We start from the raw sequence: 21,905 nt of genomic DNA, 5'->3' as shown, positions 1-21,905 counted from the left end.
TCCTCTTAGGTGTTTTTTTCATGATCCTGTGAATCTTGCATTTCTCACTCTAACAATAGGCTTCTGCTCTGCACAAGCAAGCCCTTGCTTAATACAGGGAGCTAACAGGCTGTTGGGAAACAGTGTGGGTGGCATTATAACTTTCACATTGTTTTCACCTTTATCCTTCTAAATTGAAAGTTTCTTGGTGCTTTTAAATCTTGGCTGACTGGTTTGGAGAGACTCTGTTGTGGCTCACTTTAAAATAGAAAAAGTCATTTGCCTGATAACTCAAGGCTTTGAAAACTTTCTGGAAAACAATGATCCAATTTCTGGATTTAATGTTCCAAGCCACTCGTTTTTGTCTGATAAAGGCTGACCTCTAGCTAGTCATGTATTACAAATGATCAGAGTTGTTTGGATTGTATGGAACAGCTTTACTGCATGTTTGCCAGAGCTGCAAACAGGTAGTTTGTTCAGCTACTCTGCCTGCATCTATGTGAGGGGGGTCTACGCTCATGTGAAGCATAGCAAATGTTATTTCCCTGTGCTGATCCTAATATTAATCTATGTGAGAGCATTAGTGAGTGAGGAGGCATTCTCACAATACACTCTTTTTCTCCTGGTTTTGTATCTGTAATTCTGAACACCTGCTATTTCTAATTCCCACCTGTAAGTTGATTTTGCTGGGAGGGTCTATGCAGATTTCTGCCTGACCTGTTTAACTGACTTTAATTTCTCTAATCAGAGAACAGGATCCATTGCTGCGTGACTGATGCAGCCAATCTTATACCAGTAAAATAAGTACAGCAATATATTGAAACGAGTAGTTTGCAGACACCACAGCCTGGCGCTTCTTGTTGCTTATAACTGACAGATTCTAGAAACAAGTATTTGTGATTAATTAGCTGCAATTATACAGCAATGCTAAAATGAAATAAGACTAAAAATACCCCATAATGATTTTTAAAATGCTGTTCTGTTAGTGAGAGGATTTGTCCATCTCTACATCAAAGAGAAACTTGTTAGTGCTCTGAGCTTGCCCACCTGTTTCTAATGCAGAAATAGAAATTGCTAATAAACAAGTGGAGACAGCTGTTATGTTCAGACTGCAAATGTGCTCATAAGATCAACTAGTTGATGAGTGACATGGTAGATGCTGCAAAGTGCACCAGTGTTCATAGAGCTAAACTTGGACTTCTGTATTATTTCAGGGCATTTATTATGTAGCTGTTGGATATTGGTTTCTAGCTGACAGAAAAATAGGTGCATTGAGTCCCTTTCATTCTAGGTCGCTTGGGGTTTTCTCTGATTTCCCCTGCTTCATTTTGATGTGTGATTTTTCAGATACTAGTCAGTGTACCTCTTCTGTCTTCTGAGGTGGGGGGCAAAGTTGCATTTTGAAGTCACCAGCTACCCATTATACCTGTAAACAGGCCTCCTAATGAACTGCTTTTCTAGTTTTGTCAGGATGGTTTTTCTTAAGGCATATGGCATCTTAGAGAACTTCCATGCCTTTTCTCCCTGCTCCATCTTAACTTAATGTTAATGAGCTTTGCATAATCGAATCAGGCCCCAGAACCAACAGGGCTTGTTCCAGATCTTAACTCTGTTTCCCAAAGAAGGCATTTTTTCAGTAACACTCAGAAAATGATATCTATCAAATCACCAGCGCATTTAGAATTTAATTTGCTCTATCAATTGCAATTGTCGTGCTACTTAGCTGTGGGGAAAAAAAATGTAATTTTCCTTGCCACTTTGTAATTTTTGTTACAAGCTTTTTCTCTTCTTTCTTCATTGAATTTGTTTAATGAACTGTTTTGAAGATTTTCTTTCTTAGCCTGGGTGCTGCTGCTTTGTCTTTGAAATAGATGAAATTAAATAAAATAGGCTGAAAATTTTATTAAAACATGATGGGGGCAGAGGTGATAATTATGAGTGAATATAGAAGTCAGAATGGGATTGGAGGTATGTCTTGACCCACAGCTAAGGAAGGACTTGTAGATGACTCTGGGAAAACATTAGACGGCATTAGGGAGTTTTCTTCTGAGTCTCCCAAATGTTCTAGGTGTCTCTATTTTTTTTTTTTATTGTTATTTTTCAGAAAAACCCAAGAGACCTACTAAATCATCCCATTTCCTTTCCTCATTCTTCTCTTACCACTTTCATATCATCTTTCACTTTCTCCCCAAGTCTGAAAGCATGACGTAATAGTGATGGATGCAGGAAAATCATAGCACTCTGCAAATGTGTGTGTTTGTGCTAATTTTAGGAACAGTGGGTGGGTTTCAGAATGAAAATGACAGCTCTTGTATCATCATGGTATAGGACAATTAACATAACTGAGAGGGGACTCTACTGGTGATGTTTAAGTGCAGGATTCAATTAATTTTCATGGCTAATGAAAAGAGGAGGAAGTGCTTTGAAGTAATGGATTATGTAGAAATTCACTTCTCAGGTGAATGTGGATGGCACAGGATGCTTCATGACTGGGGCTTGGAAAACAGATGTTGAGCTTCCAACTCCGACTGATTTGTATTTTATCCTTGGGCAACTTGATTCTTCTGTAAATCCCTGCTTTCTTGGAACACACTTGAAACATGTAATCTTCAGTCTGTGAAGTGTTTCAGGAGAAGATGAGTGAGAGGGAATTTATTATTGTTGGCATCAGAGTGACTTTCACAGGTCTCCCAAAGGATGTTTAGGTGCCATGGTGAGCACCTAACAGAAGACTGTAAGCAGTGATTGAAGTGGAGATGAAGAAAAGAGGTAGATGGATAGGAGGGCAGGAAGTTTTTAAATACGTTGTGGGTCAGGCTGCATCTGCCAGAAATACAAATGCAGAGAGGTTTTTATGGTAAAAATGAGGCTGTAGTGGATAATACAGCAGAAACTATCTGTGACTGGATTTTTCCTTTGTGCTTTCTATGCTGGAGGAATTTCTGAAAAATGATGTTGTCTTAGTTTTTGTAGTGCTCCCTGCCCCTATAGCCTGGTGTAAAAGCTGCAGCCAGAGCCGAGGTCATTCTTTCCCCTTCCTGACCAGCAGTGGACAGGGTAGGCTTTAACAAGATTAGTGTCTCAGCTGCTTTGTCACTTCACAGTGTTGCAGGTCACCCTAACACAGCTTGGGAATTTGTATTGTGGCAGAGTAGGAAAGTGCATTTAGTAGAACAGGCGTTGAAGGCCGTTCTTGAAACACAGTCCTGTAAATCCTGGCCTCTGGCAGCTCAAGCTGTTTAGTTATGTTTTATGAATAGGGTCATATCATGTCTGTCACAGCTTCCAGATGCCAACTCCTTCTGTGACAGTTTTGTCAAGCATTTTGAAAGGGCACAAAAACAACAGCTAGAGGGTCACCATGAGGCACAACTCAACAGAGAGGAATTGTTCTTCACAAAGAGCAACTGGCCAGAGGCGAAAGAATAAGCAAGAGACAGATGATGGACTCTGGGGTCTCAGTGGCTGTGGTGCCCCCGCTATCCCTATTCTTCCCATGTTTAGCACTAACTGTGAATGAGCAATAAAAATGTAGTGACATGCTTACAGTCTCTGTGCTGACACAGGTGATGGGCCTGCAAGCTATGCAGAATGTCTGTAGATAGACGTGAAACAATGCTCCTGCTCATAAGCAATGACTTGCTGCTTAATTTCATACCCTTTTAATCAGAACACTCCCAGGACCCACTTTCTAGCTTGTCAAAGGTCTTTCCCACTAGTTGGGATACCACTTGCAATGCAGATACCATGACCTTATTTGTCAGCCTATCAAGATGTAACTTGAAATTAGGCTCAGCCCACATAAAATAATTGCTGTTTGCGCGACGGGTAGTGCTGGTGAGATTCTCCCCGTGAGGCCATCTAACCTGCCTCAAATCTAATTTAATAGACAGAAATCAAATAAAATAAATCAAATTAAAGCATGCAGCTAATGCATGCAAACTCTAAAATGAATTTGGATTACAAACAGGCAGTGAGACTGAATAGTTGGTTTCTTCATCCATGAAGGAAGCATACTAAATAATAAGGAAAACAAAAATAATTTAAGGAGATCTTCTGATTTTGAGAGCTGATGGGTATGTTAGATGGCAGGTGAAGGTTATTTTTTTTGATGTGTTTTTCATCACCTCTATATTCTTGCAGTTAGAAAACATCAGTCAGAAGTCTTCATATTTTGAAAACAAGGTATTAGCATAAGAAGATTTGTTAGAGCAGGAAGATAAATCATCTTTGCAATGCTAGCCATTAGTCTGTCACAACCATGATTTACAGGGATTTTCTTTTATTTAAATAAAAGTGTTTCTTTTAAAAGCGTTCTGATGGTTTACAGAGCAGAAGATGAAGTGGTAGTGAATGCTCTGAAATAGAATGCTTTCGATATGAGTGCTGCTTATAGCAAGTAAGAGAGGAGCTCATGCTGTGGATTGCACAGGCTGTAAAGAGTGGCTGAGCTACAATGGAAGGATTCTGTGGCAGCATCAATTAGAAAGGTTCAAAGTTCTGCTGGGGAAATGTTGGGGTGAAAATGCAGGAAGGCACTGGGGTTGAGGAAATGTTGCAGTATCAGCTTCATAAAGCTAGTCTGTGTACTACGCATCAGAAATTCAAACTAATTAGCAGCCAGCACTCATGCTGTCAAATTATTTGCCTAAAAGAACCTTTTGGAGAAGATTTTTTTTTTTAAATAAATTGAATATCACTTAGGAAACTATGAAATAAAGAACAAAAACTTCTCATGTGAAAACTCCCACTTTTGCAATGATGCATGGAGTAGTGAGGAAGGACATCACATGTTTCACTTCTGTTCCTTCTGGGACTGCCAAGGCTGTTTTGCAGCCTGACTCCTTCACTTATGAGTACTTTTTTCTGTGCTTTGTAGCAACTTGTGAGGAAAAAAAAAAAAAAAAAGAACATTTTTCCTTTCCATAGCCTTCCTACCATCTTATTCCGAAGAAGAAACAATTTTCCTCAAACAGACTAGTAGTCTTCCTAGCCTGACATTCTGCTCCCTGTAGTGATTGATGTAGGAAGACATCGTTCATTAGAAATCATTTTGCTAGCATCTGAAGGGAAAAACTTCTTACTGACCTTAGACAGTGACTGCTTAGAGTCTTACCATGTACTGTTTGAAATTTCTGCATGTTATGTATTTTATGAAGTGGCAAATTTTGTTCCACCTAGTTTTCTGTCAAGTGTGCTATATGATCCCGATTCTTTCTTGATCCTTAGGGTATTTCAATAGTAGAACTGCCTGAAAATAATATGGTATGAACTTGCTTATGAACTTCAAGGTTCATCTCTGTTATCTTCCTTGGAAAACTTACATTCTACTTATGACCTAAACAACTAACGTAAGCTCTTGATCTGAGGTTTGAACACAAGATATTAAAACACTGTGTTATTTCTAGGGTGCTGGAGGGCAGTAGGGGAATAGAGATTAGGACTGGCCACTAATACTAGATCTGCTACTGGTATGAGTTCTCCTAAACATTTCAGGGGAGGGGAAAAAAAAAAAGTTGTTCCATTTATCATGTTTTAGACATAAATTGCTAGTGTTTCCCATTTATCGTGTTTTAGATATAAAGTGCTAGTGCCTCCCACTTTGGTCTTTATCAGGATAAAACTTCATACATAGAAGCAGGCTTCTTGTCAAGGCTAAAGTAGGCAGGAAGCTGTACCATTCAGGGGTGAACAGTAAGATAGTCTTCTAGTTTAAAGACTTTTCTGCATCATTCTGGTGTTAAATATTTTCAGTTTAGTCAAACTCTGCTTTGTGTCTGTTACACAACATGTCAAGTAGTCTAGAAGATGAGAAATGGTGCTGCTTATGTCATGATACAAGATCATTGGGCCAACACCAGTTTTGCTGTCATGATGATCTGATTGAAAGACCTTTTATGTTGCTCCCTTATTTGCATTCTCTTGCTCGGTTGTTTGGGGAGTTCCTCTCAGAACTTGCTGTCAAGACAAGATTCACTATTCAAAACTGGGAGACAGTTTCACCTTATCAACCTCTTGTCTGTGGAAAGCGAGAATTTCCTTTGGGATCAGCTCTGGGCAATGCAGTTCTAAAATTTAGGATAGATTTGGTCAGCAATGATGTAAGAGTCAAGTTAGTGATGCCATAAATGAGGTGAACCTGCAGAAGGTCCTTTACTGTGAAGTTGTTGACATAGTGAAGTGTTAGATGATGTCTTTTGTAGACTTGTCTGTTTTCTTTCCTTTTCCTCTGAGTTTTTCATATGTAACAAAACACACAAGTTAAAACTCTCAAAACTTGCTTACTGTAGGAGAAATACAGGGTAATATTTTTAAGAAACGTTCCCTGCCAGGATATTTCTGGAGCAATGGAGTGATAAATATCAAATCAAGTGAAGACCAAGAATTTAATTTTTCCCGTCAGAGCCAATCTGTGATGCTTTTTATCTTAACAAAAATTGATATTTTATCCCTTTGATAATGAGAGGCTCTGATTGCACTTCTTACAAGTAATTCCCTGAGGAAGACCTCAAGTCAGAGGCAGAGATGGATCTGTGCATCTTAAAGACACAAGACATTTAAGAATAAACATTGCTTTATGCTGTAGGTGCCATTAGGTGGGTTTTAAATCTCTGTTCTGTATAGACAGTTTATGGGCAAAAAGCTCTTTACTATAGAATTTGTCTTTTGTAGAGCAGAACTGCTTGAAGGACTACACAACAGATAACTTATTTTCTTGTTAAATTTGGCTATTATTCCCAGTGGTGAAAGAAACGCTGACAGGTGCTCCATTTTCCATGCCCGTTTTAGGGCTAACAGGCCCCAGAGCAGATCCTAAGTTGATCTTAGCCTGCTGCAGTCACAGAAAGACTAGACAAAATATTGAAATTTTCACACAGCTTTTAACCATTCCTCTCCTGCCTAGATTCCCAGAAAGGGATTCTTCCAGAAAAATAAGGGGTTTGGAACTGGATCCGTTGAAATTAGTAAAGGAAACAAATGCCCGTTGGGTTATTTCAGTCCCAAGCTACTGCAAGATTGTTGTGTACAGAATGGCTTCTTGTGCTCTGGGCAATGTGGTTTTAATGTTAACTTCTATTTCTCCACAGGGGAGACTTTTCAATACAACTCACTGATATTCAGCCTAAATGTTCCTTTGTGAAGTTTCATCCCATTAACCCTGGCTTCACCCTAGTTTACTACTCTAAGCAATTCCTCTAGCTGCTATGCCCGCTCTCAAAGCGATGGCAGTGAAGGGCATGGGATATTACACTGGGGTAAAGGCTGTGTCTCTCATAAGCAAGAGACATGAGTTGAGGCATTACTCACAGCTTGAAAGCCATTTACTCCTGGAGTGTGCTCTGGGGGCGTCCCCTCTGCAAGTGACTCCTGCTGCAGACCGTCCATCTGCTGCCCTTCATTTCTGCAGAGAAGCTATTAATGCAGTCCACAGAGCTGGGGACATGGCTGGAGGGCAGCTCATGCCTCAGAATTCACAGCTCAGTGATGCTCTGCCCTCTGGGTGCAAAGTCAGCTTGATCCCGTTAGGGATCAGGCACTCAAAGGTCTCTCTGGCTAGGGATGTAGCTAGGAAGTGCAGAGTTGTTTCTCTTGCAATGCTGAAATGTGCCTTGCAAATGAGATAGATGGGCTGTGAGTGAGTAGTGGATATATAGAATGAAATGTAAAAGTAAGGGGTGAAAATATTGCTGTTTTGGAGCTGAAGCCTTATTAAAGTCCTGTCTGTCCTATTTGGGCAAATTCTTTCTAAAGTATCATGTGTCACCAAAATCCCATTAAACTGTCACATAAATTATCAGAGTTTCTTTTTTCCATCACTGTGGATTACCTAGGGAGATATTTTTATGACAATGGAAGCTTTTTCAGTCTGCTCCTCCTGCCTGATTTCATTTCAAATGAAATCCTTCTCTCGGAAAAGAGCCCATGGATTTCATAGCTCTATGGATCTCTGCGCTCTGCCTGTACAGCAGTTATCCTGTAGGTCTCTGTTGCACTTATCTCCTGCCTGCACCTTCTTTTAGGCATGGGACAGTTTAGGGCAATGCTGTCACTTCTTTAATCATACTGAATGAGAACACTGTACAGTCTGTTTTGATGGATCTCTGCGCCAGTGTCTTCCAGTCTTCTGAGCATCCACTGACTGGCTCTTCTCTTAGGCCAGTGTTGTTATCTTCATACAAAAAACACAGAAAGTGAGAGTCACATACGTACCTAACTTGAAAATACTGATTTTTTTTTTTTTTTTTTTTTTTTATTTTTTTTTTTTTTTTTTCCTTATACTTGTCATGTCTCGGAGGTCTTGCATCTCTGCAAGGCAATCTATGTTTTTCCCATGCTGGCTGAAAAACATACGGATTGATGGTCAGGCCATGGCAGTACAAAATACTTGAGTATCTGAAATTGCCTGCTGCTGTAGAACAAATTAAGGCTGCAAGTGAGTGTTATAGAAGCAGGGGATGATAGATCCTTGCCTGCCTTTGACAGATAATCTGGAACTCCTGACATCAGCTAACTAGATAATCTGTTGGGCGGACTCTTGGAGCTGATCTTAGTGTTTGCTTCTCACCCCTTTCAAAGGGTGCATACACAGAAGCTGAGAACCAATAGACTTAAGGATAATGGAGGGGCTTTGGAAGATGATTACTAATGAAAGGAATCCCAGTAACTGTATTACTACAATCTTAAAGTGGTAGGACTGTCACTAACAGAGCAGACGAGAGAAGTTTCCATAAATATCTCTGATCTGTATAAGGGAAGAAGCCCAAATTATGTCAAAATATCCTGATGATGAAATATTTCTGATTAGTGATTAGTTATTAGTTAGTGTCTAATGTTTAACATAAAGTGGTCAACATTAAGTAGTAACCAGACACCTTGCATCAAAGAGATCAAGGGAGATGGCTGAGGTGCCCTGTGGACTGGAACAACGATTCCAGCAGCTCTCAGAACACAGAGGTAATTCCAGACGACTAGAGGGGAATCTTGGACCAAATTTCTAAAGGGTTAGCTAGAATGACCTATGTGGCTATAGGTCTTGTACTGACACTGTTCTGGGCACTATAGTGGAGTGGCTTGATGCAGGACTTTATGAATAAGAACCTAGCAGAAGGTAGCGTAAATACGCAGGCACACCAGTGAAGGCAGTCGAGTCACTACAGATTGGCTTAGCTGATAGACAACAACTTGCATTTCTTCTTATGCAACCTAGTCCCAGTGAACAGTGAGAACAACTGATTGCTATCTCTTTTTATACAGCCTTTTGCAATTTAAAGATTACCTCCTTCCTCTCTGTTTGTCTGAGTTTAAAACCCATTTTCTCCAGCTTTTCTTTGCAAGTTATGGCTTCTGAACCTTTTGTCATTCTTAATGACCTCTTCAGTTTTCATTGCATTAATTTTTAAACTATGGTGGCCAGCAGTGGGCATAGCACTGCAGCTATTTGGTTTTGTTCCCTGGGTTGAGCAGAGCGAAGTAACGATGTTCCTCGTCTTAGCTGTGATGTTGCCTGTTAGTACATCCCAGGAGACCTGCCATTTTTGGAACTGCTTTGCATCACTAACTTATCTGTTTTAATCCCCTGATCCTTCTTGGCAGTACTTCTTCCTAACCAGCTGTCCCCTATCTTGATTTTATTCCCTTGGAATTTGGCTGAGGGGAGCGGAGAGATCCGCCAGCACCTCACAGCTTGCACGAAAGCAGCTGATGAGAGCTTGGCAGGACCAGGAGCAATGGTGGGAGATTTAAAGGCGGCGTAGCCGACACTAGCCCTCAGTCACCGAGGCAAGCAGCTCCGTTGCTGGCACGATCGGCGGCGGAGTGCTCCAGCACAGCGCATCAGGTGTGTGTGGGGTCCTGAACTGGGGAACCTCAGGGGAGCGGAGAGACCCGCTGGGAGCCGGCAGCGAGAGTGGCTGAGGAGACCGGAGCGGGGCCAGGAGCAACGGCGGCCGAGCCCTCCCAATGCTATAAAAGAAACCCCTGGGAGCTCTAGGGACCAGGGCACGGCACGGCAGTTGCTGCAGGAAGGGCGCCAAAGCTCTGCTGGCTCAACCAGGGCGCGATGGTATCCACCCGGCAGAAGGCCGTGTCCTCTCTAAACTCTGGACCCACCGTGACTGATGCAGCTCTGCAGACAGAGCTCAGTGGGAACAGGCTGCCACCCCAGTGCCAGGCTGCCGGCTGTGCCCTGCTCTCATGCCACCGATACCGGACGGCAGCGGTGAGCGCACCGGTGGGAGGTGCGCCCGGGTAGAGGAACTCCTCTGCTCAGTGACAGAGCTCTGGGAGGAGGTAAATGCAAGGCAGCTTGCTCGTCATCAGTCTAATAAGGTAGCTGCACTATAACAGCTATGTGGTTTCAGTTTTGAAGCTTGCTGTTACTCTGCACACCCTCTGAGCTGCTCGGATAAGATAGGATATGCCAGTGAATGTTGAGTTGGCATATCCAAAAATGGATTGTAATGCAGTGGCTGGAAATTTCAGCTAGACTAATTAGGGTGCACATGCTTAAGATGGGGATGTTAGATTGTAAACTGAAACAATTTGTAAAGGGTTATAGTAGGGTTTTTGTCGGTGCAAGTTCTGAAAATAAGATTCAGCTCTTCCCCAACCTTCTGCAAGAGGTACACTTTGATTTCAACAGGAATTAGTTCATGTGGATTTCCTTTGGCTTCAGTCATACTGAAGGTCATGCTACATAACGGTAGTGGTTCCTGCTGCCTTCAGAGCTTGTCATTTTGGAGTCTGCCCCAAAACGGACTTGACAACTTGCTTACCAATTTCCTGGAGTTAAAAACCGGTGGTAGTAGGATGTCAAGCTGCACCAAGGCTGGGCGGTCTGTACCCGTGTTCAGCTCCCTGATAATCTCTGATTCAGAGGTGAATGAATTCATAAAACACATGCACAAAAGGAGGTTGCCAAGCAACTTGGAGCCTGAAACTCCCCCACCAAGCTATGAGGATAGAGAAAAGGCAGCCAAGGCAATTTGTAATGCTCGCTTCTTTGCCATAGGTAACAGTAATAATACATATAATATAGACCAATTTAAGAAAGGAATAGCTCGTTGTTGATTCTGGAAAACAACAGCTGGTCCTGCCAGACTGTGTATTTTGCCTCTGTCTTAAGATGCGTCTGCTTTTGGAGCATTTAGCCAAAAGCAGGGTCAGCAAGGAGACGGCAATGTTGGGGAGGAGGGAGATGGGAAGGAAAGTATTATTCTATCTTAAGGCAACTGAAAGACTGACAACTACTGGAAAAGTTTTAGGAGGGGAGTAAAGCGTCTGACACAGATTCTGCCTCAGATGAGTCTCATGTTTTCTGTGATCTCAGTATTTGATGCTTTTTACAAACAAACTTTAATATATTCATTGTACATCACACCATATCCTGTCTTTTCTCTGGCTTTGCGTAACTGTGCAGCCTTGGGCATATCAGATGTATCCAGGACAGGATGCAGCTGTGACACGCATGGAAGAGCTATGTGATGGTGCTGCTGCTTACCCATCATTTGACTCACAGAATACCCTGTAGTGGCCACAGATAATTGAATTGGAAGGGAGACTTTAGCTTTCTTGGTTTCTGTCTACTCTGGCCTGGGGTAAACGTGACCCTTTGATTTGTGTAATGGTCATGATAAAGTCATGCTGTATTTAGGCATAAGGGAAAAAAATAATTCTGTGTCTTAATGGCCCTGGGCTTTTGGGGTAAGGAGAAGAGAGGTATGCAGAAGCACAGCCAGAAAAATTCCAGTCAAGACCTGGATCTAGGTTGAATTTCTCACATGCTGTGTATATAATTCCCTTTGACTCCTTATAAAATCCTAGCCCTATGTTGTTTCAATGCCCTGTCCCTTTACAAATGGCATGGCTCAAATCTCAGCTTGAAATAATTTAGAACATCAGCCCAGGTCAGGGCATCTGAAACTGCATTTAATTTCCTTTCTGTGCTCCTCTTGATGAAGGACACTGCTGTGTTAATGGGGTTTTGTTCATTCAGGCTGCTCTTTCCCCAACTGATGTCATGATTAGTGACATCAAAGTCACCTCTTAGTGAACCTTGGTGATGACATGACTAGAGGAGGATCCTTATAACAGGCAGGAGATTAAGCAGCAAGTTAGCGGTACTTGGAAGAACAAAGCTCTTATCTTCATGCATATATCCACTGTCAAAATGAGTGAGGAGAAAGGGAGATGGGAAGTAGGTGATACATTAGTAGAATTGTATACTCAAAGGGTTTTTGCTCAATGTTTTGCAAGAGGAATCGGTGATGCTTGCATCTCTCACCTTGGGTATTGTTGGTGCCACCTTATATTCTGGGCATGTTGAAATGTAACAGTGTAATGAGACATGATCCGCTGAATAAGGCTTTACGTAGCATTAAAAGGTTCCTCTGCTTTCTCTTTTTATTATTTACATTCCCAGAGAACGTTATGTGTCATGTGGGCTTTGCAGAGATAAATGGCTAACCTGAGCTTTCTGGCAGCTTCCCCAGAACTTGCGGAGGATCTGCCTAAGTGTTGGCCTGAGTATTTTGAAGACTTAAGCTCAGTTCTGGGCCTGGAAGGATGTATATGAGAAAACGTGTGGTTATGTGTGCTAAAGATAGGTTTAGTGGAGCACAGGAGGGTAGTACAGGAGGCTCTGATGTAGCACAGAGAAGGGCAGCTGGGCACCAGTGTAAACTAGTAAGCTGTGCTGGGTAGTACTGAGGTGGTCTGGTCAGGACTGCAGTCATGGGGGTGTTGGAAGTCGGGAATGAACTGAAGCAGCTGAACCGAGTGCAGATATCTTGACTGGTGCCTGTCAGGTGGAGTGCTGAGTATGGCTGGCCAGCATTGCTGTCCACTACTTTCATGAGCTCTAATGTTTATCACAGTTATCACAATAATTTCAAGGCAGATAAGTAACTGGATAGGCTGTAAAGCATAGGATTGAGTGACTCCTGCCTGCCACAGAGTTAAATCTTTGTTTCTCAGGTGTTTCAAGGGTAGCAAGTTTTATGGCCGTGTCGTCAGCTCTTTGCTCTATTTGCTGCTTCATTAGTCTTCATGCTGGGTGCAGTCTGTGGGAGCACAGCATTTGGATACGGGATTTGGCTGTGATGACTTCCGTGAAGGGAACAGGCAGTTAAGAAGCTCTGCGGTTTCCTTGCTGGTACCTTTGTTATGACTCTCTTGTGGATGGGATGTCAGAGTGGCGGATGTGCTTGTCAGGAGGGGAACTTTTAAAGGAAGCTTTGACTGGAATAGAGAGATTTTCTTGGCTGGACATACAGCCTATGGGCCCCTCTGTCATCACCCACAGGGAAACAATGTGGATGATCTCTGTCTGGTCTCTTCCCCCGCCCTCCATTTCCTGGGTTTTAAGATCTGGAAACTCCAGAAGCTTTGCTGACATTGAATCTAGCAAGACAAGCTTGGCTTTGATCAGCCTTGAGAGGAAGAACAGAATGCAGGTCTCTGCCAGCCCTATGCTATTTGCAATTAGCAGAACTATGGCAAACTTTCCTGGGTTTCTGAGATGAGAAAGCCCTTGCTTAGAGTTTCTTTTTTCTAATTTTGACTGAGGAAAGAACCTCTCAATTAAGATGCTGTGCTCTCTCCCAATATACAGAAGAGATAAGAGTTGTTAAAGCTGTATTCATCAATTGCAAAAGAGAACATGTTTTATTTTGCTTTGTGCTATTTACAGCTGTTGTCCATTAGGAGTCCTCAAGAGCCTCATTCTCAGCTACAACACCACAGTCCCATAAGTTTAGCTCAGCAATGAGCCTGCAAAACAGCATTAAATCATGGTGATGGGAGAAAGAAGAAAATGTTTGGAAATGGCAAAATGCAGCTGATATCTTTGTGAAAGCTAGTTTTTGCTTGTTGCTGTTTTAAAGCATTACTAAGGTAGACTGTAATGCACAACTAACTGGAGCAGAATAGAAATTGTGTACTCTGATTTGGGGGAAAAAAAAAAAAACAGAATGGCTAGTAGTTCTGTAGGAGCTAAAGGGATCTTTTACAATCCATAAGTGCCATAGGCACTTATGTATACACATTGATCAAAATATACTAACCTCACAGTAAGGTAAGGCGTAAGAATGATGAAAGATTATGGCTACTGAGGAACAGAGTTCCAGTTGCTTTACTGGACCAGAATATGATTGCTCCTTATGAGCTCTTTGAGCTGAGAGTGCAGTTCACTCTTCTAGTGCCCACCAACTGCCTGCATGGAAGTGGGGAGGTGTGGAGGGGGGATTGTTTCCAAATCTGAGTCTGCATCCCTGAAAGACATAACCAAATTGTACTGTAATGAACATATTGAGCAGAACTGTACAGAATGTACATTTAAGGAGAAGAATTAGTGTTTATTCCTTCTTTGACTGTGAAAGGAGAACCTTCACCTGTATTCTCAGCTCAGACACATCTTTTGCTTTGTCAGACAAATCACTAAACAGCTCTTTAATAACATCTGTATTTTTCAGCATGATGTTCTACCTTTCTGTTTCATGTTAATTGATTAAGGATTTGTAAAGCATTTGGAAACTGAAGGACAGCTGTGGGAGCTAAAGGCAAAGGTGTTCAACTTTACTAATTCAGCGTTTGTTTACAAGGGCATTCAGCTGGTACCTTTAGTTTTGTTTTCTGTCCTGTTACTACTCCCAAGCCTGTCAATTGGGGTGCCTCAATTCACGCAAGGGAACAGAGCCTGAGCCCTGACGTTGCCTGATAGAGCAGGACAAACCTATCCTGGCATCGCTGCGATGCCCTGACAGATAATGGTTTCCACTAAAGTAAATCTGTCAGGTTGACTTGTGACAACAGCCGGAGACTGTGAATGCTCACAAAAGGATCATTTTAAGACAGAGAATTGCTTTGTCCTTTCCCTTTATTTTCTGCGCCTGGCAGGTGTCTCCTTCTGCCTTCTCCTGCTTCCTTGGCCCATCCGTGGAGTACGCTCAGCACAGATAGGATCTTCAAAGAATTTGCTGTCAAACTTGGTCTTTCCTAAGCATATGTATACCGAGAGTTTTTTGAGACTTACAATGTGGGTGCTTTTTCACAGGAACAGCAAATAACATACCTGATAACAAGGAAACTTTCTCTGTCAAGTTGCAAGTCTACCTTGAAACAGGTTCAGTAGAGCTTATCAATGAACTGTTTAGCAAGATTTTGATTATTTTTATTATTTTTTTAAAAAGCAACTGCCCAAACCCTGTCCCAAATTCCTACAGCTTATGTCTCCCATGCCAAATGTATTGCTAGAAACAGCTGAATTCTTCTAGTTGTAACTTCTGAAAATCAGTTTTGTAAATCTGAGTGTGTGTCTATATTATCTGAAGTGGAAAACTGTCTTTCTGTCAAAAGTAACAGCCCGGCTTAGCTATGCACATTGTTATTTCTACCTTTTGTTGGATGGATATGAAATGATGGTTAGTTTTAAGTACTCTACCTCTGGAGCTTATCTGGGTAACATATTCATGTATTTTCCTTAATTATATCAGTTTAACTTGAGTAGTTATGATTCTAACCCTACAACACAGGTTACTGCCAAAGATCAGCTTGCATGTTCTTGGAGGCCTGATGGGTGGACAGATCTGCTTAGAGATTTGGGAAGTTCTCAACTGTTAATGGTGAAATACTGAAAGTGGAGCACGGCCTTAGAAAAATAATTTATTTCTAGTTACCTTTTAAATCTTAGTGAAGTTTGATAGGGTCAAACTTTCAAGAATTGCCAGGAATTATGCTTGTGCCATTTTGAGAGGCAGTAATCTGCACATGCAAAATGCCCTCTAATAGTACACATAAATATCTGTAAGCTATCATAGAATAAACAAGCAAAATGATAGGGATGAAACTGGCACATTCTGGTTCTGAGGACCAAACCTGGGACCAATTGGCAAAGAGCACCTTCAGGAAATATCTGGAGTATTTAGGGATGTATTTTTCCTCAAATATGTCTTGGGTTGTTATCTCAATTAAAAAGGAGTAAAACCTGCTTGCAAAGATACTATTCAAAGAGAAGTCCTGTCTAGGTTTTTTTTTTCTTTGTTTTACAGACAGTCGTCCTTATGTGTTTCTAGTGGCCCGTGTCCACCCTGGTGAAAGCAATGCCAGTTGGGTAATGAAGGGGACTCTGGAGTTCCTTGTGAGCAGTGATCCTATTGCTGATCTCCTGCGGAAATGTTTCATTTTCAAGATTGTCCCCATGCTTAATCCTGATGGAGTCATCAATGGCAAGTGAGTTGTGATATGTACTTAGTGTGGGTTTCTTCTGGGTTTGTCCGCAGGTTTCACCCCTGTGCACCTAGCAGGTCTTGCCTTCAATATTTTGGGTCAGGAGAATTCCCTTTGCCTGGTGTTTTATTCATCATGTTATCAATCCTGTATGGAAAATGTGAATCTGAGATACTAGCACCGTGTGCTGTCTTGCATTTGTCAGATGTATGTGATTCTGTACTGTACGTGACCGTAAGATCTCTCAGTTGCCTGGATGGAATATTAGTGGTGCCAGAGAAACTGGATCTTTCTTGCTAAATGGAGATCTATCTATTCTCTGAAATCAGCAGGGCAGACTTCACCTGCAAGACAGATATGCTTGGGAATAACTGGCTTTAATTAATGCTTTGTATAGCCTGATGGGGGGGAAGAAGAGTAAGGATCTATTAAATTTTCACATTTGCATGGAAATATTTCCATATAGTGAAGCTCCCTCCTTCTCCCACCTCCTTTTCAATCTTCCCTCCCACATGTTTCCTAAGAGATACTGAATCTATGTTTGGAAAATACTGATTCCTTTTTGCATTCTTTGCTTTTACACTATCCCTGCCCACCCACACTAACTTGCCTTCCCTCTCCCAGTACATGTGTGGAAAAAAGTACAACTCTGCTCCTAATAAGTTAACATGAAATAAATATTGCTATGCAGCCAGCAAAAGAGGAATTGCCTTTGAAGGCTTGAAGAGTGCACTGAGATAAAGTAGGCTTGTCCTTTGCTGGAAAAAAATTTCTGGTGTCTCTGTGGATGGTGGAATTTGGTCATTTCATTGGGTGTTTGTGGAGTGGCTGTAGGTTAATAACTGTCAGTCCTGTCTCTGCAGGACATTATGATCACATTTCACAGGTAGCTGGCGAGTCGTGCGTTTTGGTGAGAAGGGCTTGCAGGTTTTTAGGCAACATCTGTGTCCCCTGGCTTGTTGCAATGGAACATGCGACAAATCTTGAAGAGGAAAGATGGGTTTAGGCAAGCCCTGAAACACATAGCGGAGTATGGAGGAACAACTTATCTTAAGCTACGTTCTTCTATCTGCTTTTGTGTCAGGTTGTGCAGATTGAGAGCTGCAGAAGCAGAAAACCAATCCTGCGTAACAACTGAGTTGAGTTTGTTTGGTTCTAAACTGATGAATTTCAGTTTGGGGTGAGGGGTTCAGCAGAGAGCAGCTTGGGCTTCTCTGACAGTCTCCAGTCTGTGACTATGAACAGTCACAGCTTTTGTGCTGCTACTCTCCCCAGGACTTGAGCGTATCAGTAGTCTGGGAGGACTGTTCGGAGTAGCTGGATACTGCCCCAGAGTATTCGAATCCTCTGCTGGCACCAAATGCGTCCCTGATTCTTCCAGACAGCAGAAACAAAAAAGAAAGGTTGAAGCTTTCCCCCCCCCTTTCTTTTTTTTATCTTTCACTGCATTTAATTAAAGTTTCCAGCAGATGGAGGACTGGAGGGAATGTCTGACCTTTTTTCTCCAGCTGCCAGGAGTGAGTGTAGCAGAGAAGGGACCCTCAGGAGGGAGGACTGGCTCTTGGTGACACCTGTACTGCCTGAGCTCGTATCACACAGGAAGGTGTTTTGCCTTCCCTGGCGCAGATGAGCTTAAACTGTAGTTAAATCTAGTGATGAGTTTAAAAGTTTGGTAAGCCTTGCATGTGGGATAGGAGCAGGGGAACAGGGACTTTGCCGTGCCTCTGGTTGTGAGGCCTGGGGAAGGGAGAGAACCATTCCTTTATGCTTTAATTTAAATATTTTTATCCTGTGAAGCCTTCTGTGGCCCAGATATTTTTCTTGTTTCTTCCCATGTGCTTTTTTAAGTAGACTCGGGTCCTCCTACACTGAAAGAAATACTTCTGTTCTGGGCCTTAGGTTTACTGGTGGTCTGCTGGAGATAACCACGCACACTGGAGAAGGCAAATCTCTTTCAGGCCCTTAATGTCTCGATGTGCACATGCAGATTTATTTGGCTATTTAATGTTCCACCTTGTCCAGGATTAAATGCTCTAGTAAACTGTTGTCTTTCAAGTCAATGTTAAGAGGGAAAGTGTTTTCTGAGGAAGCTGGTCTATAGCCCGTTATCAAACATAGTACTTGTAAGAAGATACTTGCTAAATATTTTTTTACATCTCTAAAACCCAATTTACAACCCATTTCATGAAGCGACTTGTTTGGTTTGGGATTCACAATCCCTGTTGTGGAAGTCACACCAGGCATCCCCGAACAGACTGCTAGAGTGCCTGGCATTCCCTCTGCCAACATACCAACCTGCTGTTCTTTTCTAGTTTTATACAAGTTGCTGTGCTCTCACACCTTCTTCCCCACCCCCCCATGAGGGCTGGACATACTGAATGCATCAAATCCACTATCCAGGCCAACAAGTATCTTGGCTCTGTGCTGGACACTGGGGATACCTACATGTGGTAACCAGTGATGATCTCTCTTATTGTGGAACAAGGATTTCTTCTGTTTTAGTGCCTCTGTTGCTCTTGTCTTGGCATCTCGGTGTCTTTCTTTAAGAAAGAATTGGATTCTTTTCTGTTGGCAGTTCTTTGAATCTCTTCACTCTCCCTCTTCCCCAGCCCTGCGTGCTGGGGGTGTGCATAACGCTTTGCTGCCCATCGCAGAGCCGAATGCCAGTGCGTGGTTACAAAGGATTTTTTCCAGCGGCCCAGCTGTGCCCCTTCCCCAGCTGGCTCCCTGCTGCAGGCGCAGCTCAGCAGAAGAGTGCTCATCCCAGCAGGGTACCGCACGATCCCGCTTTGGGAGCCTCATGCAGCAACAAGATGATCAGGGCCTTGGTATTTGCTTTGGTTAATGTGATCTGAAAGTTACATGCGGAGAATGTTCCTCTAACACTGATAGGACTGCGGTAATGCGATTACGCTCTGGCTGTGTGTGGCTGAGCTGGGAAGCAGCTCTCCACCCTCCCTTTCGCTTCAGTCAGCGCTCTGAGAATCTGTTCCTGTCTGTCAGCGATGGAGAGACTTGCAGCCCTGTCACTGATGCTAAATGAAGGTAGTGGTGATGCAAGCGTGCATGTACAAGTGGGGTTGTCATCACATAAAAATATAGAACACTACCAAATATTGCAGCTAATTTGACTTTGTTCAATCCAGAGAAAATCGGTAAGCAATTGTGTTGCGGTGTGTGGCTGAGTGTTTTGCTCCATCCTGAACAGCACTCAGGTGTAGGATTTGTCAAATAATGTTCAGCTGATCTGATAATGGCTATATATTTAGATTAAATAGTAGACACTGCTTTTCTTAAAGATTATCTTACACTTTCTGCCAGATGCTGGCTTTTGACCACTGCTGGCAACAGGATGCTGCCTCATATAGACCTGTGGTCTGACCTGATATGGTTATTTGTGTGTTTTAATTTTGTTTCTTTTGATATAAATTACAAGGAAAAAATAGTCTTAATCTCCAAGACCAGCAGTGTAAGTCAGTCTGAAGTGACAGCTGTATACTTAAGAGAAAGTGTCCTTGCAGCCTGACTTTATTTTGTACAAGTTGTTGTGTGAGAATCCAAAGTGTTGTTTGGTCTTATGGCTCACTACCTTCACCCATACCTCTAAACCCTTTTTAAACTAAATCATAGCAAAATAGGAAAGCTTTAAAAGGAATTAATCTCTATTAAGTGTTGGAGAATCCATGAAGAGTATCACTTTCTTTAGGAAAGTGATATAAAATGCAGTGGGTGAACAAGAGACCTGTGCTTTGTTCCTGGCTCTGCTACCGGTGGACTATGAGACCTTGGTCATTATCCCCTCCTTTTTGCTGAGTTTTCTTCCTTAGAGAGTGAGATGACATACCATAACCTTTGAGCCGTTTGAAATGAAGACTGAAGTATGCATAGTGGGAATATTTTCTCTTCAATTTAGATCTGCTACTGTTTTAACTATTAAGCTTGTTTTTAACTTCTAGAATGTGGAAAATACTGTTTTCGGAAAATACCGTTTTCAGAAAATCCCAGATTTATGAGGAATGGTGCAGAGTAGCCTTTGATGAAACTTTCTGGATTGCTTTAAGAAAAGGTCATCTGTTCAAAAAGTTCAATCTTTGTACCCCAAAACTAGATCAGTTATAGTCACAGTTGTGTAAAATCCAGAAAGCAGGGTTCAGTAGAGGAACTTGTCTAACTATAGCAGCGCAAGAAGAGGTTTTTATAAAGAAACAGAATACCGCTGTCCACGCTGTTCCACATAAACTCGTAATCACACATTTGAGCATCGAGTTGTGCGTGTGCTCACGCATGCCTGTGCAGTTGCATGCTAACTTGTGATGTGCTCGTATGCTGCCTTCAGTGTGCACCCGCTGTGCGTCCTCCTGTCAGCAGCCTGTTCAGGCAGCTGTTCCCCAGCATCTGCTCAGACCTGCAAGCCCTCTACACACACACACACACACCTGGCTCTCCCACGTGTGTGCTCAGTCACAACATGGTAGTCAACATTTTGTGGTTTTGGCTGGACTTCTCCAGACAGAGCAGTTCTAGATAAATATTACTATTTATTACACTTAAATTTATGGTTATTAATTATATCAGTATAACCTAATTTATATCACCATAAACAGCAGTAATAAATGATGCCAAATGCTAACACTCGATGCTTGCCAACTGTGCCTGGTTGATGAGGGTTTTTTCCTCCCAGTTCCCAGAAGTATTAAATTAAAAATGATTGGCCTTGCAAGATCATTGATCAAGCACGAAGTGGAAGCTCCTGGGGAAGTGATTTTGTTTTAAAAAATACTTCACATGTGGACTGCTCATGGAATGTCTATGTATTTTGTGTATTCAGAAATTCTCTTCCCACTGACAAATCCCTAACTGGCCAATATCACAGTTCTCTGAGTTCATGTCTCACTCCTACGTTGCCACCTTCTTCCTCTTCCTTTACTTCCTTTCAACATTTCCTCTTTTCTTCTGTTTGCCCTTTTCTCACTCTCCCCTCCCTCCTGTTGAATCAAAGAAGCTTTTCATTGAAAAGAACTTGGTGCATTTTATAAATGAATTGAACCAATCAGTGGAGATGGGAGCTGGCGAGTCTTTTTTTTTTGGTAAAGGAAGATGAATTTTTTGGAAGCTGCATGATTTCTTCAAAGCCATGGGGTAACCATAGTAGCAGTTAGGAAGAGGAAATCCTGATTTGCATTTTGGATTATAGCCATGGACTATTCTTTATTTGGTTTAAAAACACCCTGTTCTCTCCTGCACCTGCCCTCATACAACACAGGCTGAGTAAGCTTTTCTGCTGCTCAAAGGTAAGGCAGGTGAGGTGCTGGGTTTCTTGTCTCTCCATTGATATTCGCTCACACTTTATTTAGGCTGTTTATTCCATCCTGTTTTACTTATGAGGTTTTGTTCATTACCTCCTCAAATCCAGCAGAGAAAAGCTTTACTTTGACAGTTACTGAAATGGAGAGAGAGAAATGTCCACTAAAATTCTTTCTAGAACAGGTTTCCTCTGCTCACTCTCAGAAATTACAAAGGGAAAAATGAGTGTGCTCCCACTTATTCTTTGGAACCTGGTCCTTTGTCTTTTTTGGAGGACACTCTTAAGAGGAGGAATGGAAGCGCATTTGTCTTTATACCCAAAATGCACTATTTGTAAATATGGCTTTTTTTCTCTCCTATATTAATGCTTACTCTCCTACATTGAGACATTGTATTCT

The 21,905-nt window shown here is 42.0% G+C and overlaps 1 protein-coding gene across 1 annotated transcript in view; it reads left to right on the top strand.

The window, feature by feature from the left end:
- The window catches only part of AGBL1 (ATP/GTP binding protein-like 1), a 276,170-nt gene that overhangs the window by 82,818 nt on the left and 171,447 nt on the right, over nt 1-21,905 (top strand). The window contains exon 18 of the mRNA XM_010572299.1: nt 16,026-16,206. Within this exon, the coding sequence (XP_010570601.1) occupies nt 16,026-16,206 (181 nt within the window). The remainder of the gene's footprint in view (nt 1-16,025; nt 16,207-21,905) is intronic.

The sequence above is a fragment of the Haliaeetus leucocephalus genome, unplaced genomic scaffold (assembly GCF_000737465.1).
Source record: "Haliaeetus leucocephalus isolate CR32 unplaced genomic scaffold, Haliaeetus_leucocephalus-4.0 Scaffold339, whole genome shotgun sequence".
Classification (NCBI taxonomy): domain Eukaryota; kingdom Metazoa; phylum Chordata; class Aves; order Accipitriformes; family Accipitridae; genus Haliaeetus; species Haliaeetus leucocephalus.
Note: the sequence above shows the minus strand (reverse complement) of the source record. Positions and strands in the feature narration are given on the sequence as shown.